The sequence below is a fragment of the Zonotrichia leucophrys genome, chromosome 6 (genome assembly GCF_028769735.1).
Source record: "Zonotrichia leucophrys gambelii isolate GWCS_2022_RI chromosome 6, RI_Zleu_2.0, whole genome shotgun sequence".
NCBI classification, from domain to species: Eukaryota; Metazoa; Chordata; class Aves; order Passeriformes; family Passerellidae; genus Zonotrichia; species Zonotrichia leucophrys.
The window spans coordinates 28,584,192-28,611,770 of record NC_088176.1 but is presented as its reverse complement, the minus strand read 5'-3'; the positions used below and the strand labels follow the sequence as shown (position 1 = coordinate 28,611,770).

Sequence of the window (27,579 nt, the reverse complement as noted above, 5' to 3'; positions counted from 1 at the left end):
TAAATTTATTCTGGTAGTGCATAAAACAAAGAGACTTTAGAGGAGCTTAAACTATTTCTTTTGTGGATCCCAGTTTTAAGTGTGGGATGGATAAATACTATAATCAATCAGAGTATAATCGATATTTGAGCAGGAACATTAGGTAAAGCAGGATGGAAACATACGTAGCTTAAAGCAGATTAAGTGCAGTGTAAATAACTCATTTGAAACAACCCAGACAATTTCCTTAAATCTGCAAAAGAAAAGTCCTGTGGAGAAGGGAGAGCTAATGGAAAAGGCAGTATTGTAGTTAGAGGGGCAGTGCCTTCCTCTCACACATGGCTGAGTGCAGCCATACACTGGAGCCCCTCTGCATGGCTGCAGGAGGGGATGGAGTGGGGGTCCCAGAGTTGGTGGTGCAAGGAGGGGGAAGTTAAATAAACACGGGCTGCCAGCATCGCAGCTTCAAATCAATGCTGACGATAGCGGCGATCTGCCAGAGCAGTGCCCCGGGGCGGGGGGCAGCCAGAGCGATCTCTGATCTTCCACTGCTGCAGCACAGCACTCTCAAATGCCACTGGGGGGAAGGAAGGGCCTTCTGGAGAGGATGAGAAGGCACTGACCCAGTTTTCACTGAAAGAAGCTGCCAGTGGGAGCTGAGCATCCTGTAGGGGCAGGGATTGCAGCAGCCCCTGCCGAGGGCTTGGGAAGTCCAAACCAGGTGGAAGCCCTGCAGACTGTGGTACAGCATGGCACAAAGCCTCGTGTCAGGTCACCTCAGCCTCCCCATCTGTAACAGAGCAGTTCTGCAGCTGCCACTTCAGGCCTCCAAGTGCCAGCTGAAAGTGTGCCTAAAAGAAAGCATTTGTTAGTGCTCTGCAGCAAGTGAGCCGGCAGCAGCCAGCAGAGCATCAATACTAAATAAAATTAACCATAACATGTTTGTTGCTTCGGGCACCCGCTGTGCACTCATCCAAAAGATAACAGCAGATGATTTCCTGTACTTTTTGTAAATGTGGTCCAGTAAATAAATGTTATGTCATATCTCATCACTGGCTCCACCATTAGTTCCATCAGTGGTTGCCTTTCCTGTGGCACTACTGTCTTTAACAGTGATCTTAATTTAAGAGTGGCTCATTAGCCAAGCCCAGCAAAATTTGCCTTGAAGAGTGATAAGTGACAGGGTATGGGAAATGAGCATGTCAGAGTCTAGTGCTGTGGTACAGTTTTCCTGATGAACCATTCTTCTCTTTCATAGACAAAAATTGTGCCTAATTTCACGTGCAGCTTATCCCTAATTTGAATTTAGCATCCACTTTACAGTGCCTTTCTTTCTCACCATGCCATCCCCAAAGCTTTAGTTTTCCTCTGTCCTTTCATCTTTTACCATTTTCCCCTTTTCTGCTCTTTTCCCTGGCAAGCAGAATAACCCAATACCCTTCCTTCTGAACTTCTCTGTTCCCTTCTCCATCTGTGCATCGTGACAGAGTGCTGCCCTTTTGAGGAGAAGATGCAGACTGGGACTGAGCTGAATTTCAGCTTTTATTTTTCAGCTCTCCTTTTGCCTTCTCGTTGCAACCTGCCGCTGTCCATTCCACTGAAAGCAATATATGCCCATTTCTGAGGAAAAGAAATTTGGAAACTGCATTTGTTATTTTATATAATGTAATATGAGCTCCATTTCAAGGAGTTGTTTTAGCAGATATGCAGGATTTAGCATGTAGTATTTAGGATTTATTAGGTGCTCGTGTGGCGGTGGTTGTTTTACATGGCAGTATCATGCAGGAAGTCTAAGGGAGAGGATTATGCTTGTTTTTCCTGAAGCACTTTATCTTCAAAGTGAAAATTCAGTGGCCATGTGCTTCCTTTATTGATTGTGGCACTGTGTGTCCTGAGTGTTATTTTCAAATACCTTAACATCCAACATGTGAACTGAATCTGAACTGAATTTTGAAGGTTGCAGAACCCTTTCCACATGAAACTAGCGCTGTGCATCTCTTGCTGGCAGGTTCCTATTGAAGCTCTGTTGTAATCATTGGTGAGCCCCCATGTATTTATTCCCTGCTCATACCTGCATTGCTGTGCATCTCTTCCTTTTCAGACCAGCCCTGCTGCCCTGTGGGTGCAGGGAGGAGCCCAGCCAGGTGAATGCTTTGTGCCTTTAGGTAGATTTTATTGGGCTGGATAATTTGAGAGGCAAATAGTCCTTATGATGCCATACAGAAATACAAAATGGTTTATATGCAGCTTGGGTCTCATCCCCCCTGACTTTGTCTCGTATTCAAGTGCAAATGTGTGCACATTTGTCATTTACTTGAAAATGAGGCTAATAAATTTCTGAAAGACAGGAAGTTCTTGACTAAACAGTCATTGCAATTTGTACCACAAACTGGTCCTACCTCCATCAGAGTTTTGGTATTTGTGTGCTGATCAGTTATTCTTTATATCCATTTATCTATTTTCTGCCTATCTGTCTCTTTTTAGAGTTACAAAATTTTATCAGGCAATAGATACTGCATTTTTATTTTTAGTAGTGGGCTCCCTGGGTACCCATATTGGAAGGAATAAAAAGATAAGGAATGCATGACTCTGAAGTTATATGCTTCAGTTTTCCCTTGATCTGAAAAAAAACGAGCTTGTCAGTAATGTTTAGGGTAAATGCTGCAAGAAAGGCCATATTTCATGTGCAAGATGCTTTAGTTCACACTGGGAAATGGGGAAAAAAACGCAAACAATAACAGCTGTTCTGAGTTATGAACACACATCCTGCTCTTCTGTTTGTTGAAGATTTTATGCACATTTAAGGAAAAGGAGCAAATGTCCATGAAACAAAACTCAAACTTCTATTTCTGTAGATTGTCTTTTCCTGAAAAGATATTTTCCCCCAAATTTGAAAATTTCCTTCAGAATCCTCTTCTTTTTAGCAGTACTTTAAAAAAAAAGATTGCCTAAAGGCCAGATACATTGGTTCATACAGCTTGTTAACGTTGCATTTGACTGAGTTTGACAGAATTTTTTAGGATAATGGCACAATTACTCACAGAGTTGGGGAGGTAGGGAAAAGTGATTTATGAGCCTGTTGAATGAGCAGCTCTCAGGGATTGCTCTCTGTTGGCAGAACGGTTACACGCCCCTGCACATCGCTGCCAAGAAGAACCAGATGGACATAGCCACCACGCTGCTGGAGTACGGCGCCGACGCCAACGCTGTGACGCGGCAGGGCATCGCCCCGCTGCACCTCGCCTCGCAGGACGGGCACGTGGACATGGTGTCCCTGCTGCTCGCCAGGAGCGCCAACGTCAGCCTCAGCAACAAGGTGGGTGTCCCCCTGCCCGGGTTGGGGCTGTGAAAAATGGGCTGAGCAGGAGAGGGCCCCGCAGTGACGTTTTGCCCCCCGAAAGCCGCTGCAGGTGTCTGAACGCACATCGTCATCTCTTGTGATGGTGTTCACGGGGGTTCTTGGATGAGGGAAGAGATGAGGATCTGACTCCCATGTTTCAGAAGGCTTGATTTATTATTTTATGATATATATTACAGTAAAACTATACTAAAAGAATAGAAGAAAAGGTTTCATCAGAAGGCTAGCTAAGAATAGAATAGAAAGAATGATAACAAAGGTTTGTGGCTTGGGCTCTGTGTCTGAGCCAGCTCACTGTGATTGGCCATTAATTACAGACATCCAACATGGACCAATCACAGATCCACCTGTTGCATTCCACATCAGCAGATAATCAATGTTTACATTTTGTTCCTGAGGCCTCTCAGCTTCTCAGGAGGAAAAATCCTAAGGAAAGGATTTTTCATAAAAGTTGTCTGTGACAGTCTGCTAGCAAAGAGCAGCGTGCCGTGTCACACTGAAGGAGCCTTTGTAGTGCCCAGGGTTTGGTGATAACTCATGCTGCAGTGGAATTTATCAATCCAGCATTAATTTATGCTGGTCTGCCAAAGCATGGCCAGAGAGAAAATATCTTCCCCACAGGGGAGCTGTGGGGCTGGCACCCATCATTTATCAGCCTCTAGGAATATGCCTGCCCATTTTTCAAGTGTTACATATGTAATTGTAATTTCCTTTTTTCTTTTTGTATTTGTAATTTATTGTAATTGTAATTTCCCTTTTTTTTGGTATTTTTTTATTTGTAACTTTTTTAGCACTATAATATTTTATAACAGAAAATGTAACATGTACCAGCGAATGGTAACAAATATTACCACCTCTTGGTAACAGCTGACTTGTTCAGGATGGTGACTTTTTTATTGGGATAATAACAGCAACTGTTTCTGGGGTTTTGTTCCTTAATATAAGTGGTTCTTCCTCCCCAGGGTATGTTCCTTAGCCCACAGTGATTTTTGGTGTCATTTCTCCTGGTGGTAGGAAAGGAAAGTTGATGTATTTTAGTTTATGTGTGAATTCATCGGCCGTTAATTCTGCTCTATAGTAATGTTTCTAGCAAATGTGCAGCCTTAATTCTTTAAATGCCCCACTAGACATTGTTATTTGGCATTGTCAAGGGCAGTTTCAGAATGGATTTGTTTGGCAGATTGGGCTATAGAAATTTTTATTCATGGAAAATATTTCTTATTCTCAGCAGGTAGGAAGAGTCAGTGTCCTCTGAGGCAGTGGGTGTTCTGCACAGGGCTGCTGTGTTTTCCTGCTTCTAACTTTCCAATTTGATTATCTGTGGGTCCTCCTTCAGAAAGCTTCTCTTGCAGATTTGATTTTTTTTTCCCCACAAGTCTCAACTGTGTGGGGGCTTATGCAGTATCCCCACAGGGAAATTTGCCATGTACATGTTCTGCATCCATTGGCTATCCCATTTTGCTGCTGAGGCTAATACAGGCAGCATGATTGAAGTGCTTGGCACATTGATTCAGTGCCACCAGAGGTTAATTACCTGCAGCATGCAGCAATCTGTTCAGTTGTAATCTCCAGTTCCTCATTGTGCTGATAACACCACCTTTGGGGAGTAATTCCCCTCCGTGCTCTCTCAGGGATGCACATTTCCTCAGAGCACAGCACCTCTGCATTCAAAGCCAGATGTTTAAAGCCCACTGACTTCTGAGTTTTGCAGCTTTGCAGTGGGAGTAAAAAGAGCATTTATTTCTTCAGGACCCACAGGATGGTTTGGACCTGCATACTCAGAGCCCCCATACTGAGCACTTGATCTTTTTAGAAGGCTTGGCCATTAATACTGAGGCTCCATTAGGTAGTTTATAGTTGGTTACTGTCACATATTTGTGTCAGTGACCCACCTAAGCTGTGTTGTCACCAGGATTGCTTCTTGGAGTGAAATGCAGTGGGGCCATGTCAAAATAACTGGCCTTGGTAGGGAGTGCACCATGGATGTGGGTTTGGGTTCAAGGGTAGGAAACTTAGTGAGTGTTCCTGCCTGATGTGAACAACTGCTTCCACTTGCTCTTCTGTCCTTGGTGCTGTTCCTGTAGGAACAGGAGAGAAAATTAACCATCATTTGCAGGGAAAGGATATTCTTTCTCGTTCCTAACAACATCTCCTCAGCAGATTCTCTCTCCTTCCCCTTTTATCTTCTGCCATTTTATTTGGCAGAAGGTTGCACAGTTTTCTGAGGTTTTAAGGATATTTAGATCTTGAGTTTTAAATAAGAAAAATTACTATCAGTATGCATTTTTTATCAAGTCTGTATACTCCCTGAGCAGAGAGAAATGGGCCTGATCTCAGAGAAATGCAGTTTTATTCTTTTGTGTTTGTGTCTGAAAATGAGCAAGTAGAGGAGTAAAAGGATAGGATAAAACTGAGTGATTGTAAAAAACTTGCAGAAGTGTAAACAATGATTCAATATCGCTTTTAAAGTCTGACTCATTGTAGTGAAGTAAATTAGGAGGGAAAAAATACTGTGTGACTTTTCCTTAAAGTGCTCTAATTTGCTATCCCACATGTAACATTGCATGGGGAAATGTTCCTTGTCTTAAAGAAATATAATCTTCCTGGCTTTTGAATTGTACATTCCTGCTGATCAACAGTGTGATAACAAAGCACCTTACACTGTGAAAGAGGAGTGCGTAACTTCTTTAGGGATGTTTAGAGTTTTATTGATACCTGAATTTGCATTTTAGTGGTCATGTGCCTCCTCTGGAGATTGTTACTTGTTGTTTCTGATTTGCAGAGCGGACTGACGCCCCTCCACCTGGCTGCCCAAGAGGACAGGGTCAATGTAGCGGAGGTTCTGGTTAACCAGGGAGCTGCTGTTGATGCACAGACAAAGGTATGAGCACCACTGTCACATGAAATATCTCCTTCCAGGGAGCCATGAGCCTCCAGACAGGGCTAGGAATTGATTTCAGGGTGAAACTGAAATCGCAGCAGGGAAACATTCTTTGTAATAAATTATTGCAGAATATATCCTGGAAATGGAAGATACATAAACTTGGGTATTCAATGTCAAGCTCAGCCTTTGAGCAGTAGGCATATTTCTTGCCAAATATTTAGATCAATATAGGTTTAGATTGTATCCTGTTATTGTGCTTCACTGAAGGTAAGTGGGATTGATCTAGTTATTGAGTAAGGAAACTGTTATCTAATGTGAAATACGTGTATACAGTGGTGGTCCATTTCAAATTTACTTGCCTAAAATTAGTTTTGCTTAAATATTTGGACTCCTAAGTAAGAGACCTGGATTTTCAAGGTGCCTGGGGATGGCTTTTGGGACCTCCAGCAATGACACCTCCCACTTCACAGTATTGCTTTTTAAGATCCATGTCCTGAAATAAAGACCCTTTGCAGAAGAGGTTTTATGCTCCCTAACAGTGTACAGTGCTCAGAATTTAATGATAATGTTCTCAGTGTTGATTGCACTTACATTCCTCATGCATTGTCTAGATCTTGGAGGCATTCCTTTAGCTGGGCAAGAAATCAGTTGAGATCAAATACTTGGGCTGTAGTGGATCAAATCAGCTAAATGAAGCAGGTCTCCCAATCTGAGCTGCACTCTGTTGCAGAGGAGTAGCTTTCACAGCTCTGTGCCAGGTGAATGCCACAAGTTGGGTGCTGTGCTTGCATCCCAGGAATGTCCAGGTGTGTCAGACTGCCCAGCAATATTATCTCCTTGCACTGACAGCTCAGAAAGGGCTGAGTCCATCATCATGTCTGGCTGCAGCTCAGCTGATTATAATCTCTTGCAGAGGGAAAAGTCATTGTTATCTGATTTCTCTACAGTGTAATTCCAGCTGTACCAACTGCTGATTTCAGTGACACATCCTGACATAAACCTGAAAGAGTTTTGTTAAAATCCCAGGAGCTTCTCCAGGTTTATACTTTTGTAGCATATCCTCAGTCTGTATTTTAAAGAAGAATCAGTCAGGGTTCTTATCTGCCAGATCACCCAGTAGCTGATGAGATCAGCCCTGGTTCATTCTTTGCACAATTTCCTCAGATGAATGTGGTTGCCTTCCTAGAGGTAGTTTCTACCTGGTGTTGGTTTTAGTAGCAGGACATTGCAGAACCTGTTCTTTTGACTTGGCCAGAGCTGAATCACCTCCCGGGCCATACAACTCATCTGAGTGTTTGTCTGTGCCCCTCTGTGCAGTGCTCTTGGCTGTCCCACAAATAGCAAGCAGTCTGAGGAGACATTTATACTGACAGGTGCAGGCAGACACACGTGTTTGCTCTGCTGGCTCTCCAATGTCCAAACAGGATCCCACTCTGGGCTGCAGTGGCCTTTTAGTCACATTAGGGTGGTGGAAACCTCTGAGCTACTGTCACAGCTGAGAGGCAGGCAGGGCATGTCCCAGGGACAGCCTGGTGCAGCTGCAGGAGCTCTGCCCGCAGATTCAGAAAATGCAGTCATATTTGACTGTGTGCAGCAGGGTCAGTAATAGCCATATAGTTTTAAAGAAGACAGAAGTAAATCTCTTGTTGTTCATCCTCATTCCTCAGTTATATGTGTAACTAGTGTGAATAAAGAATAGGTTCCCAGTACACTCTTGTTTGCTGCCCCATAATTATCAGGAAGTGGCTCAGGGACTCATAAGTCAGGTGAAGTCAGGTTGTATTTAAGCAGGATTGCTTTGGGCTGTAATAAGTCACCTGTCTGGGGAAATTCTCCCTCCTGTAGGCTTCTGTGGGGAAGAGCATCCACAACAACTTCTCCTCCTGTTCCCCCTACTAGTTAGTCCTCCTAGTTATTCCTCCCTGCTGTAGGGCACTGTCTGCTCTGTGGGAAGAGGGTGCCCACATGCCTGGCAGGACTCTGTTAGAGTGGAATGAGCTCAACATTTATGCACGGGCATGGGCTTGGTGCTTTTGCACGGGCTTCTGCAGGGTCCCATCTGCTGGATTTGTGCAGCAGTGTGCCCTGCAGGCTCCACAGAGCCAGCCACATGGAGCTGTCTGCCTGATATAGGGATATATCCTGGGATAAAGGAAAGGGCCAATGCAGTACCAGGTGTTTTAGCAGGGAATCGTTTCTGGATAAAGTGATGATCACCCAAATTCCTTCCTGGAAAATCCTGAGTTTCTACATGAAGGAAAAATGTTATTTTTCCATGAGGCCATACTTTGACCTCATGTTCTATACAGTGAAGGTTAGATGATTGCCCTGTAAAATAGCAGCCCTGCAGTTACAAGCTCTCCCATTTAGATGGATTAACTGTACGTCCTGCCTCTAAAACCAGAGGCATTGGGGGACAAGATAAGCAACAGCTGAGTTGGCTTTGGAGGCACTGTTGCTATGCTTGCGTGTTTGCACAATCCTGTCCAGCATGTCCAGTTGGGATTCATTCCTTTGGACACACAGCAGCAGAGATGTGGCCATCCGTGCCTTAGAGTCAGTGAAGCAGCACAGCTCAGAGTGACGTTACATTGGGGATCTCTGCTACCAGCAGTGTCACCACTAGCCTTCTGTTTTCTTCCCTCCATTTCACATCCTTGTGCTTCTCTTAGCTCAGATTTCAGGCTGTGGATGACTGTTCAGCAGTGCCTTTTTTTTGGTTCGTTTTATTTATTTATTATCCCTCCTTATCCAATTTCTCATTTTCAAGCACAGATTGTGTCACTCCAGCCCAGTACCTGTCAATAGGAGGAGAACACTCCATGTCATTTAATTTAATATCACCAGGTCATTGAACTCTTGAGTAGGGACCAATGAACTATCATCTTCCTTGTCTTTAGTCATCATTTATATATAACTTACCCTCCCTGGGGAAGCATCTAGAGTCTGCAGTTCTGACACATGGGGGTTCTGACCCTGCTCACACTCTGGGGAGCCTTCAGGTGGTTAAAGGAGAAGATAGGGCAGAAACACATTTTGCATCTTGAAGCTGTATCAGGGAAGAAAAAAAAAATCCAGTATTGCAGAAAATCACTTGTACAGGGGATTAGTCTGTATGATTAGGATCAGTTTTGGCTGTTATGAGCATTTTCAGAATAGCTCTCAGAAGTGAACAATTGCATATGTGGGTCTCTCTTGGGGTGGTTTCCCTCCTAAGAAATTTTTTTTCCTGACCTTTGTAGTAGAAAAAAGCATGAAAGGAAGAATAGCTTCTGGTTATGAAGTGCATTTATTAATAGTGTTGTGAGATCCTTCTGGTTTTGCTGCATCAATTAACTAAATAGCCTCTAATCCCAGAGCTGCAGGAGTCTAAATCAATGCTGAAGTGTAAACAATACTGGTGCAGCAGGGCAGAACCAGTGCCTGAGAGGCCATAAGGCTGCTTCTGCAACTTGAAAATGAAATTTTGTTAGGTGGTTTAAACTCAGCCATGTTAGAAAACACACTTCAGGTGGTAAAGTTTGATATGTTTCAAAATCCTTCACATTTAGAAAGATTTAATATTTGAATTTGCTGTTCACAGAAGGCATGTTATGTCCTGCAGCAAAGGCAGCAGCTCTTGTCTATTCTGACACTGCATTTGTTTGCCTGAATTTAGGTATACTAAAGAGTTTTTGGCGCTGAAAATGTGCTGTGCAGTACCATGCTTAACACAAGGCATGCTCATCCATTCACAATAATATTGGGAGTTGAAAATCAGTCCGGAGCCATGACTGTGAACAGATATCCCTTCTCTGGTGGTCATGCTGAGTGTCAAAAGCTGTCCTGGTACATGTGATGTTGCTTTTGTTTCAGGGCTTTTGTGCTGCTAGTTGGCACGAGTAAATATTGTTTCATGGCTCAGCAGGTCCCCACATGTCATTTTTCCACTGTTTATCCCATTGGAGAGTGTGGCTGTGGGATACAGCAGTACTGTGATGGCAAAGGAAGACTGAGAGCAAAGTGCAGCTTGAGTCAAGGATGAAAAGCAGGGTTTGGAGTTTTTGTTTTAGTCAGTCTCTACACTGCTCTTGGTGTTGGGGCTCCCCTGGGGGAACTGATGGTCTCCCAGTCCCTGGCTGGTGACTGTCTGTGAAACAAAGCCAGTATTAAAATGCCTTCTTATGCTTTTAAAACTGTAGTTTTGGTAGGAGACAATGGTGGCTGAGAGGTCACGATGTTCTTTTGCGGGTTGAGCTGGGATTTTTATTTCAGATTTATTCAGGTCTGCCTGCTTTGTTCTGACAGGAGCCCCATAGCTCCTGAGATCATAACAGTGATCCAGCTTTTCCACTGGAATATCTAATTCTCAGATGCAGGAAGAGATAAGAAGAAGGCAGGGAAGTACTATTGAGAGAAAATCGCTTTCCTACAGCACAAATACTCAAATTCAGGTCTTCAGTTTATCTTCATGGTGCATTATCTGTCTCTCCTTGGCTCTTTGTACATGCTCAGTTGTTATCAAGAAGTTTCTATGGAAATTTCCAGCCTGATAACGTGCAATAATGAACCTTTGCAAGGTACTGCAACATGTTAGGTCCTGATTCAGCGAGGCAGGGAAGTGTCTGTGTGTGTGCACCTAGGTTGGCCTGTTTCATTCAGTCAGGCCTTTGTGATCTTTGGATCTAAAGCAATTTCTAGCCCTGTAAACAACAATGCTGTAGCTTCATTGTCTGACATTTACAGCAGAAAAACAAAAACTGAGCAGCTTGAGAGTCAGCATGACTAGAAAGATGCAGTAATTCAAGCTGTTAAGATTTATGGTTATTGCAGTGGAGGATATTAAAGTAATTCACTGACATGATATACAAGACTTGTGATGATTCCCCTCAAAAGTAAAAATTGAAGGGCAAGAGAATAAGGGATTCTTTATGTGTTCCATTAGAAGTGAAAAGTTCAGTATTTCTGATTTTCTTTTTTCTTGGCACCTATTCTTGTAGCTTTTGATAAACCCTTCCCAGCTGTTAACTCCCCTGGTGCTGCTCATTCTGTAAGACAGCCAGAAGGTGATGTCTGTTAGAGCTGTGTTAAACAAAAGCCCTGGTTTTCTTGGAAGTAACTTTTTCAATATTATTGTGCCTCCTAAATCCCTTAGTGCTTTGCCAGTAATTAAAACTAAGCCTGAATGGCTGTGCAGAAATTTATGTAATTGTGAGCTGGGTTTTGTTCTGTTTCTGCTTTTGGTTTTGGGGTTATTTTAATGGGGTTTTTGTTGTTTTGGGGTTTTGTCTGTTTGTGGGTGGGTTAACTATTAATATCTTTTGAAGCAAAATATTTTAGCCTCCTGGGCACCTTTCTGTAGACAATGAAAGTAGCAAGCTCAAGTAGCCTTGAGAATTGCTGCCTTTATTGTTAATTTAATTGTGTAATTGCAGAATCGGCCAGCTGGCGTGTTTCAGAGCAGTCAATAGAATACCTTGGTCCACTGGGGATCTTGGGGTGCAATTGCTGTGCCTTCCTGAGCTGGCAGGAGCTGCGTGCAGGCACCTGAGCAGTCAGGGATGTATCCTCCCAGGTTTCAGGCACTGAGAGGGCATTTTGCTGACCAGTTTCACTTTGGCCATGCCCTCACTGCCTGGGAGCAGGAAGATGTCCTGTGCTGAGGGCCAGCCAGCCGTGACACCGTGTCACATCCCTGTCCCTCTGCTGTCAGCGGCTGCTGGCCCAAACAGGACCTGACACGAGGTGACCACAGGCTACAGCAAACTTAAAAAAGGAGCTCCCAGGACCCTGCAAGGACCTCAGGCGGGGGACTGGTGCTTTGCCAGCAGGCTCAGCAGGTGCCCACAAGGCTGCTGGGGACATGTGTGGTGCCTGTGGCAGGAGCTGCCTTTCAGTGCACATCCCTCCAGCTGCCACACACAACATCAGAGCTTCAGAGGAGCCTCCTTCAGATCCAGCTGGATTGTGACCCTGGAAATGTCATGATTTCCTCCTTCTCCTCCCAATTAACTGTGGAAAAGCTTTCACTTAGTCTCAGATTTAAACAGCAGATTGGTCAGGAGTGACAGAGAGCATCAGTTACTGCTCCTCCAGCCATTTCTGTAGGCACAACGTGTGAGTCTCTGTGTGTACCATTTCTAGAAGGAAACTGTCATTGCACTGCAGTAAATATGGGGGGCTTGAGAGCTCCTTTTTCAGTATTCATTGTTACAGGCTGGAGAGGAGCCTTTACAGATCACTTCAAAGGGAAAGCTGAGATCAGCTGGTCTTGACTCTCTGATATGCGCCAGATTTTAATGTTTTGGGGTTATTCACAGGGGGTTCTTGGCAGGTGGTCCTTCACTTTGGATTTCATCTCTCCAGTTGGTTTTATGCTGTCTTATTCTTTTTTTTTTTTTTGACCTTGCTGGTCATGTTAAGAGGCCTGTATATTGAAGAGGGAGAAGGGAATTAAGATTTTGTAGGACAAGGTCTCACAGCCTTATTTTTTTTTCTGCTTTTTGAACTGTTTTGATAGCTTGGCCATTCTTTAATCTGAGTTTATCTTTGGCCCATGTAGAGGCAGGGGCTGTAGAAGCTGTGTTTGAGGTACATGACTGTGAGTCATCACTCTGCTGAGGAATCAAGGCTCTGGGCAGCCCAGGGAGCCCTGTCAGAGTCAGACTCCAGGCACTCCTAGGAACAGGAAGTCATTTGGCCAACCTTAGACTAACAATATCTGTAAGATGAGCTCCATGTGTTCAGATCATGATGACGTTTAAGCTACTGCTCCAGTTCTTACCACTGTGGGCCATTATTCTGTGCAGGAAAAGCTCCTTGTAGTCATTTGGCATCTGATCCAATGTTCACATAAGTCAGCAGAAAGTTTCATTCTGCTGATGCCAATGGAATTTCAGTTCAGTGCTGTTTCTGGCACTGATTAACTCATCCCGGTTGTCAAAGTTAGTAGTTGCTTTAGATGGCAAAGGGTATGTCATTAACTGGAAATGAATGGCACACACAAATTTAAAGTAACTTCCACAGCTACCCACTCCTAGCCTGTGTTAATACAACTGAAATTAGGTAACCTTGTGTGAACTGCTCCATAATCCAAGGGAAATGGTCAGCAACATGCAACACCACCTAGAGACACACATACATGTCTATGGGTTCAGATGGGATCCACTTGAAGGCACTGGTGGACTTACTCACTGAGCACTTTAATTGACTTTCGTGAGAAGTGTGGTTTTTTCCAAGGCTGGAGGATTTTTCACATAGTCTAAATAACTAAAGCTTAATGGTATTTTTCCTGTTTCATGCCTGTTTGCTTTTTTTAACTTTTTTTTTTTTTAAATCAGGGCACGTGTGTGATATCCCCCTTTACTAACTGCTGCTGTTCATTCTAGATGGGATACACTCCTTTGCACGTTGGCTGCCACTACGGAAACATAAAAATCGTCAACTTCCTCCTGCAGCATTCTGCAAAAGTCAACGCCAAAACGAAGGTGAGTGTCCCAGCTGTCCCTGGGGGGGCTGCCATGCTGTGTGTGAGCGCTGTGCCCACCTCAGGGTTGCTTTTTTTCTCTCCTGGTGCCTGCAGAACGGGTACACGCCGCTGCACCAGGCGGCGCAGCAGGGGCACACGCACATCATCAACGTCCTGCTCCAGCACGGCGCCGCGCCCAACGAGCTCACTGTGGTAAGTGCTGGCCTGCCAAAGGGCTCTGGTGGGACAGGAAAAGAGCAGGGGAAGCCTGTTTCCATCACCGCCACATCCTCTGCTCCGTCATCTCTCCCAGAGAGGTTTGATGAGAGAGAGAGAGAGAACAACAAACATCTGAAAACTTCCTCATTTTCATCCCATTTCATCCCACTTACATATCCTACTACCCAAATATTTATTTCCATCAGAAAACATAAACAATTTTTACTTTATTTTACATTCTTCCCTAATTAACCAGCAGTTCCTACACTTCCCCTTGCTAACGTTCAACTTGTGTTATGAATGTTTCGATTGCTAGAATGGAAACACTGCCCTGGCCATTGCTAAGCGACTTGGCTACATTTCAGTTGTTGACACGCTGAAGGTGGTGACAGAGGAGACCATGACTACAATTGTAAGTACAGCTCACTTCAGTAGGGAATGGAAGAATTTTTCCAAAGCCAGAGTATGACTATAACTAAACTTTGTGTAGTTACATGACTACCAAGATTCCAGTCACCTATTTCTTTTTAGCAGTATAAAGTCAATATTAAGTGAAACGTGAGCTGTCTGTTTTTAAGGTAGTAGACCTTAGGATGTGCAGAGAAAGAGCACCAACTGAGCAGAAAAAGGACTGGTCACAACTGCACTGTTTCTCCACACAATGTTTGTCCACACATCTTGTTGTTTAGGGAACGATTTTGCTGCTGAAAAGATGCTCCTGCAGGCTTGTGTAAACAGAAGCTGCTTGAGAGCATTTCCCGACCATCTGATGCTTAATGGCTTGAATTTGACCTAAGAGAACCCATTCCAATATTTAAAAAATGGTTGGAATTTGCTTGAAAGCTCCTCATTGTGTGGTTTCTGGCCCCTTCCATGGGATGGTGAGAGGCTGTATTCTGCAAGCAGCCACAGCCAACCCCTGAAACTCCAAATCCCCATTCCCTGATGTGGATGAGAACTCCAGCTTGTGTGTCCTGCCTCTCAGGAAGCATGAGCCAGGAGACACTGAGGGGACTAGCAGTGGTCAAACATTACCTGCTGTCAGAAACATGCACAGAATCCAAAATATGTCTCAGAAGGATCTTTTGTTCACTAATGTTTTGCCAAATTGCTCTCTGAAGAAGTTTTCTGAGGCAAGGTACCTCCATGCATTACCACAGTAATAAAGCCCAAATTTGGTCTGAAGAACATAAATTCGGAGTATTGGCTTTCAGCAACTATTTTCCTTTTTCTGATTAAAAAGATAAAATGCACATGTATGTGTTTTTAGACATACCAGGGGTGGAAAAGAGTTACTGTGTGTGTTCCATGTTTTGTCATTGCCCCTTTGTGTGGTCTCTGTGCAAGCAGGTGGTTGCAATATGATGAGGTTTTGGGATGACAGGCAGATTTTATTCTGTTTTTGCATGCACCTTTTCTTCCTGTGACTTTCCTGGCTGTGGTTTCAGTAGTTTACAGAAAATCCACACAAAAGATAATACAAAGGAATATGCTAGAAAGTAATGCTGATTTTTTTTTTCCTTACACATTTTCTCTCTGTTTTCTCAGGAATAAATTTCTCTTTAGAAAGATTACAAAGCATTTTTCCACACAGAAAAATTTGATGGAGAATATTACACAGGATAGCAAAACTTGAATGACTACCTACTATTCAGTTAAATTTCAGGAAAACCACATATTTGTGCTAAAATCTCTCAATATCACAAGGCTGTTCTTGGCTTTCAAAACCAAGATGATGGGAATGTTTGTCGTGCATAAAGTGATTGACCATTTATCTTCTGTAGATGAAGAGTAGAGAGATGGTGGGTCAGGCTCTGAATTGTGCTTGAGGAAATGTTTGATGCTGAAAGATCTATACAACCTCAAATATCTGCTCTCAAGAGAAGCCCAGAAATAATTTTCATTAAAATCAAAATATGCTACATATCAGTGTGTAATTTTGAGACCTTGGAAGTCTAGATGTGAAATCTGATTTACAATTGAGGGTTTTAAACATTCAGTTTGTCTGCTGAGACTTATATTTTGAGGCTTGTGGCTAAACAACTCCCAAAGCTAAATTTAAAGGCATCAGGGATTAATGTAGCTAATTTTACTATAAGTTATACTCAAACACCAATATAAAAAAAAGTCCAGTAGGACCTGGAAAAAAGTCCAGTGATTTTTCTGGTTTAACAATGTTTTAGAAAGCTTTGTAATTCCCACAAAATGAATTGCATGAGGATTTCTGTAGGTTTTGTAATGTTTGAGCATGGAGGAGCTCTTCTGCCTATATCAAGTGATGGCAGTAGCCTAAGAAACAAGAAATGCCAAGTGAGTACTCTTAAGGCCCGAGGAAAAACTGAAATCTTTTAAAATAAGTGAAAATAGAAGGGCTATTTTGCCCTCCTGAACTTCTTAATGATTTCTTATTTGCATATGAAGCATGAGAAGTAACAGTGGTTAAAAAAAATACAGTCTGAAATCCCCATAAAGATGGGAGTGGGTTTTTATTTGAGGTTAGGTTTGGTGGGTTTTTTGTGGGTGTTTTTTTTTGTTTGGTTTGTTTTTGTTTTGTTTTGGTTGGTTTTATTTTAATTCCACTGCACACCTTGAATGATATCTCTGCACAAGTTCTGGTCTGACCCAGACCTCTACCCATGGTTGTTGTGTTGGAAAAATAAAAAGTACATGTATATGTCATTCTCAGGATACAGGTATTCTAGGAACAGATTTCAGGTGCATTCAGAACTTTCTTTTCTGCTTTTGTTTTCTTTATATTGGTCTTTGAATCTGAATCAATATAAACATAGGGATAAAAGCCATGCAACCACTTCTGAGTGTCTTTCATGCACGAAGCCCTTCAGGGGTATCATTTAGCCTGCATGTGGTTACAATTGTTCTCATTTGTGGGAAAAACACACAATTCATGCTGAGGCACCTCTGAAAAAAATTCACAAAGGTTTTCAGCTGCTCCCAAATTGCGGAAATCTTCTGATGTCAAAGGAGAAATGCTTCCCTCAGAAAGTTTGGTTTTATTAGAGATGACATATTCCTTGCTCAAAATTTAGCTGATTACCTAGAGTTCTTACTAAGCCCCCTAAAATGAAGTTCATTTCAGTATATTAGATTCTTCTTTTGATATCATCATCTAAGCTTTCCATTTGAGCTTTTTCTGCTACGACAATATAAACATCATTTAAAAAACAAATATAATATTGCCTATTTCTGTAGTCTTTTTAATTTATAGTTCAATGTGTCTTTAAAATAGAAAGTGAATAGGAAGCTAAAAAATGTGTTGTTTTTCTAACTGCAGATAAAAATCTTATCTTGCATATAATTTTAAAAATAACTAGAATTTTAAGAAAAAATATGCTTGCACTCTAAAATTACTTTTTTCTATTACAGACTGTTACAGAAAAGCACAAAATGAATGTACCAGAAACCATGAATGAAGTTCTTGATATGTCTGATGATGAAGGTATTAAAAAATTTTAATTTTTTTTTCACTCTTTGTGCTTGCAAGAAATGTCTGTTTAAAAAACCCAAGACTAACACACATTATTGGTTGGATATGGTCATTGCACATCTGTTATTGTTGTACATTGATTTTTGTTGACACATCAATAGTATGTGCTTTTCTTTAATTGTTTTGTTTATTTAAATCATGCAGTGCGTAAAGCCAATGCCCCTGAAATACTCAGTGATGCTGAATATTTGTCAGATGTTGAAGAAGGTATTTGTGCATTTTTGTATTGCACTGATATTTAACTTAATCCTCTTCCCTTTATTTCATCTATCTGAAAACTAATCCTTTCAGATAATTTTCTTATTATCCCACTAACAATAACTTCTGCTTTACAATTAAGAGTGCTTTCAAAAATTCTTTGCGCTATTGCTGATAATCCTCTAACATTTTTTCTGAATCTCTTACGATTTTTTGATCAAATTACCTTCACTTTCCTGGAATAATCATTTTGCTGATGCTCCTTTAAGTGAATAAATGTTTTATTGTTTGAACTGAAAAATGGGATACTGGACAAGAGGGTAAGATATCAAAACACTTTGGAAGAAATGGCTGATAGTCGAAATCAATGGCAGAAAGAACAAAGTTCTTGGGTTTTTTTAAAACAAATGACTGTGTTCAATTTTCTTGTTTTTCTTTAGTCAGTCTCTCTTTCTTCATCCTTATTGATGTATTTACTTCTAATTTTCATAGCATTCAAGCAGCAAGGTGTAAAAGATATTTCAGTCCATTGTGTGCAGCTCTTGTTTAATTCATGCATTGAGGCTTTTGGTTTGTTCCCCATCTGTCATTGTGCAGTTCCAAAAGGATCATGTTCTTCCCATACATACATGTTTCCCAAATAGCTCTCCTGGGCCATTGTCCTGCTCCAAACACTGCATTGTTCCAGCTGACAGGAACACTGATGCATAGCAGTGTGGGTGAGCAGGGCAGGAATTGCTGTGTCCCTCTGCACAGAGAGGTGCAGACCAGAAACACCCGGTGGGGAGCCTGGGTGCTGGAGCTAAAAATGTCAATTGTAACCTGTGGGATCCTTTTGAAAGCCAGATCTGGGGAGGTTTATTCTCGTCACTAACTAATGCAGGTAGTACAATTGGTTCCTTGCAGGTTGCAGACTGTGTTCTGCACCCACGTTGTGGACAGGGGAGCTGAGAGAATCATTTATACAAAACACTCCTGCTCTGCATCCTTGTGTCTAAACTGGAGAGGGAGATCTGATGGATGGACAGCTCTGGGGCTGAGGAATTGGCTGGATGGGGCACTCAGAGTTGTGTTCAAAGGCTCAGTGTCCAAGGGGAGACCAGTGATCCGTGCCATTCCTCAGGGACTGGTGTTGGAGCTGGTGCCATTTCACAGTTTTGTTGGCAGTGTGGACAGTGGGGTCAGTGCACCCTCTGCAGGTTTGCTGTGTGGTGTGGGTGACGTGCTGGAGGGAAGGGATGCCACCCAGAGGGACCTGACAGGCTGGAGAGGTGGGACTGTGTGAAACTCATGATGCTCAGCAAGGCCAAGTGCATCCAGACTGGGGCAATCCCAAGCATAAATCCAGGCTGAGTGGAGAATGGATTTGGGAACAGCCCTGAGGAGAAGGACTTGAGGCTGTTGGTGAAAGAGAAGCTCAACATGACCTGGCAATGTGCACTTGCAGCCCAGAAATGTCCAGCCGTGTCCTGGGCAGCATCCAGAGCACCATGGGCAGCTCTCAGCAGACCCCACCCGGATTGCTGCATCCAGCTCTGGGTTCCCAACGTGAGAAGGACATGGAGCTGTTGGAGCAAGTCCAGAAGAGGCCACAAAGATGATCAGAGGGCTGGAGCACCTCTCCTGTGAAGCCAGGCTGAGGGACTTGGGGTTGTTCATCCTAGAGAAGGTTCCAGGGCACCTTCCAGTACCTAAATGGGACCTATAGGGAAGTTTGAGAGGAACTTTTTACAAGGGCATGTTCTGACAGGACAAGGGGAGTGGATTTAAGCTGAAAGAGGGTAGGTTTATATTCAAAATTAGGAAGAAATTTTTCACTTTGAGGGTGGTGAGGAGCTATTACATGTTTCCCAGTGTAGATGTGGATGCTCCATCCCTGAAAGTGTCCAAGGCCAGGCTGGACGTGGCTTTGAGCAACCTGGTTGAGTGGAAGGTGTCCCTGCCCATGGCAGCAGAGTTGGAGCAAGATGATCTTTAAGGTTCCTCACAACCCAGGCCGTTCTGTGATGCTGAGATGACAGGGTCTTTTTCAAACCCAGCTGAAAGGGAGCTCACAAGTCAGATAACAGGTGTTTTGCAAGGCTTGAGATGAATTGCAGGCTTTGAGGTGATAACCGCTGGCCTGTGTCTCTTCCCTGATTTGCAGATCTGTAAAGACAACTCAATGACGCCCATCACTCAGTGTTAGTGGGGTATTTATATACAGAGCATCCACTCACACCAGTCGAAGCAAATCCGTTCAAGATGCTGAGGCACTCTGACAAATCTCTGAGCCAGGGAGCTGATTTCCAAGTGGGAGAAAGGCACAAATTTAGCAAACAAATCCAAGCTCTCCCTGGCTTGGCTGGTGTTCATATCATCAGCCAAAACTCTTCTCTGAGACAGACTTGTTGAATGGCTTCTCAATGAGCCACAACCCTCAAGGTTTCACTCATAAGAGAAATTTGGAAAGTAGAGACTCAGAGCTCAGGGACAAATGTCAGGAAACCATTTCCTTGTGTTTTATGTCTTGCTGTGCCCACTAAATAAGTATTTACATGGGAATTGTGTAATTTCTCTTCCCTGCTGGGGACAGTTTGGTTTGGAGTCAAACTGGTTGAGAAGAGATATTTTTTTAATTCTTTTTCCTAGACTGTTCTGGCAAGTCTGCCCAAGTGAGGTTAAGTGTTGGGAAACTGCTACACTGAAAAAATAAATCAATCCATAAACTCAATCAGAGAGTTTAGACATTATCAAAAACCAGTTATTCTTGAGCTTTGACTTTATTTATTTTTTTATTTGGCCTTCAGGAGATAACAAACTTTTTAGGTGTAAACCAGGACACAGTTTTAAACCCATTTAGTGGAGATGCCTGCCTCAGTAAGAATAAGTATCATGCTAATCAATCCCTGGAAGATTAGACAGATGTCCTAACAGAAGATGAATGCACACTGCCTGATCCCTGAGTAGGTGCTAAGATACAGCAGTTTGAGTGCATTTAAGACAGGTCAGAACATCACCATGCATGAAAAATCTGTTACTGGTCATTTAGGGTGTGGTTGATTTATTATATTTTTAAGCTCAGTTTTCAGAGTTTCTTTGGCTCCATAAAATTTCACAGGTTCATAAAAGCTTCAGTGGTTTGGTACTGGCTTTTCTCCATACTTTGTGAAACCAAAACCTTGGCTACAACTTGAAACATCCTCCTTTTCCCTGTGGCTCTGCCTCTGCTGCCATCAGGACAGCTCTGGACAGGCTGTGATGAAGGAGTGGCGAAGTCCTCAGGTATCTTTAGCAGAGCCAAGTGACAAATGCTCATCTGGATCCCAGCCTATGATTAAATTTTGTCTGGGACTTTTCCCAAGCCACATGATGCCTTCTCTCCTGCTGCCAGAGAGCCTGTGTTTCTCACTGGCCTCTTAAAAGAACACCTAACCCTGAGCTCCTGCAGTTCCCAGCTGTAGGAGACATGCTGGGGGACCAGAAAAACAGGGAAAACTTGGGATGAGAAAGATGATAAGAGGCAAGAAAAATATTCTTGGGGAGAAAAGACTAAAAACACCTCTAAACCTTCTATCCCAGAAAATAAAACCAAACAAATGGAGTGAGGGATAGGCTGGAACATAAAATGGGTGGCAAAGTGAGCAGCAGTGCTTGCTGCTCTCCAGAAGTCTAAAACTATGGCGCATCAGTGAAACCATAGGAAGCAGATCCAGCTTGAAAGGGCTGCTCTGCCTGCAGGAGGTAGTTGACTTTTATGACTTCTTGCAAGGGTCCTTGGTGTGGGGAGCATAAAAAGTCTACGCGAGTTCAAAGTGTAACTGGAAGAATTTAAAAAGGAAAAACCCCCAAAAAACTTGTTCATGACTATACAGACCTCTTTGTTTTAGAAAACATGTGCTCAAGTCAGTGCCAGCTAGAAAAATGCCTTGGAGTACTTCTGCTGGTCCATGTTCCCATACTCTGCTATGAAATACGGCTGCTGTCTGAGACAGGGTGCACTAGAACTGATGGGCCTTGCTTTGACCCACTGCTGCTGTTTTTCCCTGGACTTTGAGCTGTTTCCTCTACTTGTGATAGCTGTGTTTAACCATTAGCAGGGACATCACCTTTCTTCAACGTGTGTAGCCTGTTAAGAAGGGAAGGATGGCAAAGGCAGCAAAGCAGTGCGGTTTGCCATCCTTGGTGGTGTCTTTGCATCCATTGTTGGTGTCTTTTCATCGGTGCCTCATTGTTGGCCATTTCTCTATGTTTGCGTTCGGAGTTTTGTGTTCACTCTTCCCTGGGACCTTCTCCGCAGGAATTCCGTGTGCCGAGAGCAAACACGGCGCTCAGCGTTACCTGGAGCGCAGAGGATTAGGCTGCAGCACCTAATTAAACAGAGTGGGATTGCTGAAACGTGCACCACCCATTCTGCCCCAGCCTCCCACGATCACAAAACAATGTGTGGAATTCTTTGAAACCACCACTCCTAGGCGCAGCTTTTCCTTTGATGAGCGCATTTCATCAGAGTAATCCTGTCCCGGCTGGATTAGCTGCAGAGCAGGATAACATCTGATGTGTTTTACGGCTCGATTTGAATGGGGGTTCGTTCTCATTGCCTTTGACAAACGATGCCCTTAAAGAAAATACCTCCTCGGTAGCTTAGCGCTTTTCTCCAGGTATTGCAGGGGCAGAAGTTTCCAAATTTAGTGGCTCAGTTGGTAGTTGCTGAAAGTTGCCCGGACCTCTCGCTTCTTCACCTCCCAGCATCGGTGCGGTTCCCTCCCTGTCCAGCACCCCCAGACCGAGGGAGGGGATGTGCCCAGGGTGGGCTCCATCCCCCAGCCCCGGGGTGTGCCCAAGCCGGGCTCCCTCCCCCGGCCCGGCCATGGAGGGAGGGCGGGCGGAGGCAGCGCCTTCCCCGCAGCCCCGGCATCGGGTTACAGAAAAACTACACCCTCGCAGCACCCCGATTTACATACAAATAACTGGAGTGCCTGCATTTATGTCACCATTCAAGAGGCTTGCCAAGGGAGGCTGTAATCCAATCAGCAGAAGCTTTAAAGGGATGTCTGCAGAGTGATTAAAAAGGGATTTTTATTTTTTTTTTTTAACTTGGTACTTTTCGTTTTGTTTCGTATTTGCAAAGAACTTTAATCTGAGTTGAGAGGACAAAGATGCACATGTCCTGAAATACATACGAAGAGATCAAGATGTTAAGAAGATCTCAGTTGTTGTGTGGAAAGCGAATATGACCCACAGGGATTAGTTTGCTTGTGCTGGTTTGGAGATTAAGCCTAAATCACTGCTTAAGGACTAATAGGACTAATAGGAATTCTTGGAAACACCAGGGGAAAAAAATCTTATAGACCAGGCTGGTGAAAATGGCTTTCCAAAACAGTAAGACTTTTTAAAGTTTCGCTTGATGTATGATGTTTGTGTTTCGGGTTTTTGAATGCTTTACGGTGTATTGTGGACATTTTAGCTTTTTATCTGCTGCTTAAAATGCTGGTTGTTGCTGGGCTGGAGGAGAAAGTTGGTCTGCTTGTTTGCCGTTTGCGAAGCAGTAGCTGAAGGGGTATTTTTAGACTTGATTGTTAGTTTAAAACCGGAGCTCGCCTGTGGTTTCCTGAGTTTGGTGAATGGAAACCAGTCTAAACTCCTTGAATGAAAGCGGGAAACGTGAGGCTGGGCTCGGGCGTCGCTTACCTTCGGGATCGCGCTGTTGTTAAACTTCTCTGTTGTGCAGTTTAAACCTAACACTCCTAAAAGGGTTCACAACCAAGGGGCAGAGTGGATATCGGTAAGCCGTGAGTTCGCGGGGATCTCTCTCTGCTCCGTGCTGTTGTGGGAGCGGGGCGGGGGGACCCAACACGGCAAAAGGCGTATTTTGGACGTGCTCTGTCAGTGCAGGAATGTAGGTTCGCATGATGTAATGGCATGCAAATGCTCCCCGCCGGGCAGCTGCTCCGTTAACCCTTTGCGGCGCCTGCCCGCCGCTCCCTACATCCAACTTTGCTTCCTCTTGGGCTTGTTTGGGATAAACCAGCTCAGCATCTCCTTCCGTGCGGATGGCCGTGTCCCACGTGTGCCGGCCATGCCCGGGGTCCGGCTGTGTCCCCACCGCGGGGATGGGGCTGCGAATGGGGCAGAGCGAGTGCGGGCAGCGCTCACCTTCGCAAACCAGCCTGGCAGCGAGGAGCGCTTCATTTAAAAATAAATTAATTAATTTAAAAAGTCCCGTCTTACATTCAAACGTCCAAAAGGCATTGAGAAATACCCAAGGTGGAAGGCGGGCCTCTTCCTCCCCTCCTCAGCCTCCATTCAAGCTTGCTGCACTTTTCAGGACTGGTGGCAAACACGCTGTGTCTCGCAGCCGGGGGTTGGTTTGGTTTTGTCGATTGGTTTGTTTTGTTGGGGTTTTTTTCTTTCACACGGAGTGATCCAACTTTGTCGGCTCGGGCTTTTTTCTTTTTTTCCATAAGGAAAGCAAAAGTGAGCGCAACGATGCAAAGTACAGAGGAGCTCTTTAGCTTGCTGAGACGATTGGGCAAAAGTCATCGCTCGTATAACTTTATTGGGCTTACGTCAAGGTGGAATCTTGCTTCTTTCGTTTGTCCCCCAATAAAATTATTTTCTCAGGCAGACTCAGAGGGTGGATAATTAACATCCAACGTGGAAAGAGCCTTAGGGAAAGTGGGGGTGACTGGATTGATTCCTTATTGGCGAGCAGGGAAGGGCGTTATGACTTAGTAAGCGCACAAACATCTGCCCTACGTGTAGCTCTGATTCCAGCCTGGCTTTTGTCCCAGCAGGTGAGGATGCAATGACAGGCGACACAGACAAGTACCTCGGACCCCAGGATCTGAAAGAGCTGGGAGATGATTCCCTGCCTGCTGAAGGATACATGGGCTTCAGCCTGGGAGCGCGCTCCGCCAGGTACTGTGTTTGCTGCTTCTCGCGTTCGTGTGCGCCACAGGAACAAGTCTTTACTCTTCCACACAGCTCTGGGGTCTGTTTTGAAGTGAACTAGAGGGGGTGCACATCCTTTGAAGCATATGTTCATTGCAGTTTTATTTCATATTCTTTATTCATGTTGGCTTCTTATGGCGGTGATACACAAAACTGAGCTGTTCACTTTTTCTGGTCTCTGTTCGTTGCTCTGAACATCTCCAAGGTACCTCTTTGCTAGCAGTCTGCAGCTGCTCCAGAAACTGACCTAGCCTGGTTTCTTTTGGCTACTACTGGTCAGACTGATGCTCACAGTAGAGGGCTCCTTAATGGTGGGTGTGTTTTGCTGAAGAATGTAAATGCCAGAAAAACTGAATGACAAATCATTTTGCTACTTGGTGCTTTTATTTCTTTAAAGGTGCTAGTGAGTAATCCAACTGAGAAAGACAACATTTAAAAAAAATGCTCTTCCCTACTAAAAAAAAGGAAAAAAAAGGCAAGCTTCCCCTTAATTTGTTGGAGGATTTATTTTGACAGGGAATGGATTATGTGTTGCTAAAAACAGGCCAAAGTTCCTGTGAACCTGATAAAACATTGTAACTTAATGTGTTGTCTGACTCATATTAATTTCAATGCAGGTATTTCCTGATCAACATTTTAGATTTTATTTTTTAATGTTGCTAAAGCCTTCAGTGTGCGTTGCTCAAAACAGTTAAAACTGTGTGAGCAGAGATTGCTTCCATAGTTGTGGATTTGCAGTGTAGTTACTGACAGTTGAATTGTACTGAAGCTAATAATTAAACCTCATAAGCTGGAGCCCTGAGGGCTTTTTCCTATGCTGTAGTTTAAAGATCTGTTTTAAAAAGTGAGTTCATTGTCTAACAGCAAATGGCAACTCCCATAAGGTAAAGCTTAGATGTCTACCCTTCAGTCTTGTTTCTTATGGCCACGTTAGAAATGCAAGCATGCAGTGGAAATTTGCTCTTTAATAGTCCCCAGCCGTGTTGTGCTTGATTTACAATTTTTAGGGAAGTTAATAAGTATTTATGAGATAAAGCATCTTGGCATTTCTCATGAATGTACTAAGTAGTCCATTAGCCAGAAAATCAGCAAATCAGATCTGAAGGGAGAATCTCGTGTCATAGTAAAGTGAATTAACAAAGTTGACATGCTGCTTTCCAGTCTGGTGTGAGCAGGGTGATCACAGAGCCCTGCCACTGTGCCCAGGGCAGGAGCAGGGCACTGGGGATGCAGAGGGAGCATCTCTGTGTGCAGAGCCCACACTGATTTACCTGAGCCCTTTCACCCCTCGCAGCTCTCTGCTTGCACAGGGTGTGCAGGTGGGAGAGCAGATTGCACAGTCACCATCTGTTAGGGAGATCTGAGGTTCAGCCCCACGTTATCTTTTCTTTGAGAGGAATCTGATATTCCCATGCTTCTGGTTTTAGCAGTGCCATTACTATTTGTTGCTGCCTAGCTCATTTTTTGCGTTGCCCATGTTATGCTCAGAGGAGACAAATACAGTGTTTTTTTTCTGTGAAGTATTTAATTTAGCAAAAAAAAAAGTATTCTGTGGATGTATCTTACTGCTGATTCTGAGTGTAACATTAAGAAATGAACACATTAAATATATAAGCCATCCAGCCATAACATCTTGCTTTTCTTGTCTGATTCTTTGCTTTCTATTTCTCCTGTTTCTTTTCCAATGTAAATTGCTTTAGTCCAAAAGTCAGGTAAGAAGGCATGGCATCGTGTTACATCTCTCTCATCTTTCTGCTGCTGCCATTGCTCATCTTCATTTTATTTAGCATTGGGAAGTGACATGCTTTTATTTTGGGGAGCAGGGGGTTCAGCCCTAGAGAGTATCCCTCTGTTATAACAAATATAACTTAAATTCTTTATGCCCTTTATCATGTAAAAATCTGCTTAACATATGCCTACAGTGTGTAATTAAGATCCCAGTTCTGCTTCCAGCACAAGAAGGGAACGTGTGCTAAGGAATTAGAGAAATTCAATTAGCAACTACTAAATGCATGAAACACCTTGTAGAGTTCTGAGTGTGAAAAGTGTTGCTAGTTCAAAAGTGTAGTATGTTGGTGGATGTTGCTTTGTATTAATTCACATTTTTTACTACTTTATTTTTTGTCACGTAGCAAGCATGTCTAGGCCTGCAGCATGTTTTTAGCACATACCATAATGTACCTTCCAGGGCTAAATGTAAAACACTCCTACGTTGGGTTAATTGCAACACGTTAAGAGTGATCATAGTTATTTCTGCGTAGTTTAACATGCACAAAATAATTCCCAAACATCAGAATCAGTACTTAGTTGTCATTAAGCAAATTTATTTCTCCTTTCATTTCAAACTTATTACCCTTTCCTTTCTAACTACAGGGATAACTACAGTGTTTGCAACAATGTCAGAAGTGGTTCAGCCACAAAGAGAGTGCCATCACATAAACCTTGCTCTGAGTTAAACCTGCCTCAGCAACCTGAGCTCTGTGGGCAGGCACTGTGACCTCCCCCAGCTCCCCTGGGACCTGCCCTCGTGGGTCCCCTTCAGGATTAGGGCATGGAGATACTTATCAAAGCTCATCTAAATACTTGAATACACCTCTCTAGATTTATTCTAAAGCCACAACATTACTGCCAAAGCAGTAAGCATCTGCTGAGATTTTGCTTATGCATATTGTAGGGAATATTTAACTATAGTCAAATACTTCTTATTCCATTTTCCTCCTTGTGTTTATTTCACAGATGATGTATGTTTTGCCATTTGATGCTATCCCTGGAAGTTGCATGTATTAATTTTTTTGTTTTTATTTTCTGTTCACCTCATTGTCACCCGCACTTTCTCTGATAACTGGTAAATACAACAGCCTCCGCTCCTTCAGTTCGGATAGGTCCTACACGCTCAACAGGAGCTCCTATGCCCGGGACAGCATGATGATTGAGGAGCTGCTGGTGCCAGCCAAGGACCAGGTACGTGCTGTGTCCCTGCCACAGGGCAGCTGTGCTTTGTTTGTGCAGTGTGCAGGCCTCAGCTGTGCTTCCAGAGCTGATGGAAGCACAGCAGG

General features: G+C 43.5%; 1 protein-coding gene across 26 annotated transcripts in view; it reads left to right on the top strand.

The window, feature by feature from the left end:
• The window catches only part of ANK3 (ankyrin 3), a 281,101-nt gene that overhangs the window by 185,767 nt on the left and 67,755 nt on the right, over positions 1 to 27,579 (top strand). For 16 of the 26 annotated variants that reach the window (XM_064717331.1, XM_064717334.1, XM_064717335.1 and 13 more), the window contains 9 exons: positions 3,098 to 3,295; positions 6,120 to 6,218; positions 13,589 to 13,687; positions 13,783 to 13,881; positions 14,204 to 14,299; positions 17,272 to 17,344; positions 17,537 to 17,599; positions 24,364 to 24,490; positions 27,382 to 27,484. In XM_064717331.1, the coding sequence (XP_064573401.1) occupies positions 3,098 to 3,295; positions 6,120 to 6,218; positions 13,589 to 13,687; positions 13,783 to 13,881; positions 14,204 to 14,299; positions 17,272 to 17,344; positions 17,537 to 17,599; positions 24,364 to 24,490; positions 27,382 to 27,484 (957 nt within the window). The remainder of the gene's footprint in view (positions 1 to 3,097; positions 3,296 to 6,119; positions 6,219 to 13,588; positions 13,688 to 13,782; positions 13,882 to 14,203; positions 14,300 to 17,271; positions 17,345 to 17,536; positions 17,600 to 24,363; positions 24,491 to 27,381; positions 27,485 to 27,579) is intronic. The other 10 variants (XM_064717326.1, XM_064717329.1, XM_064717340.1 and 7 more) reach the window with 5 other exon arrangements.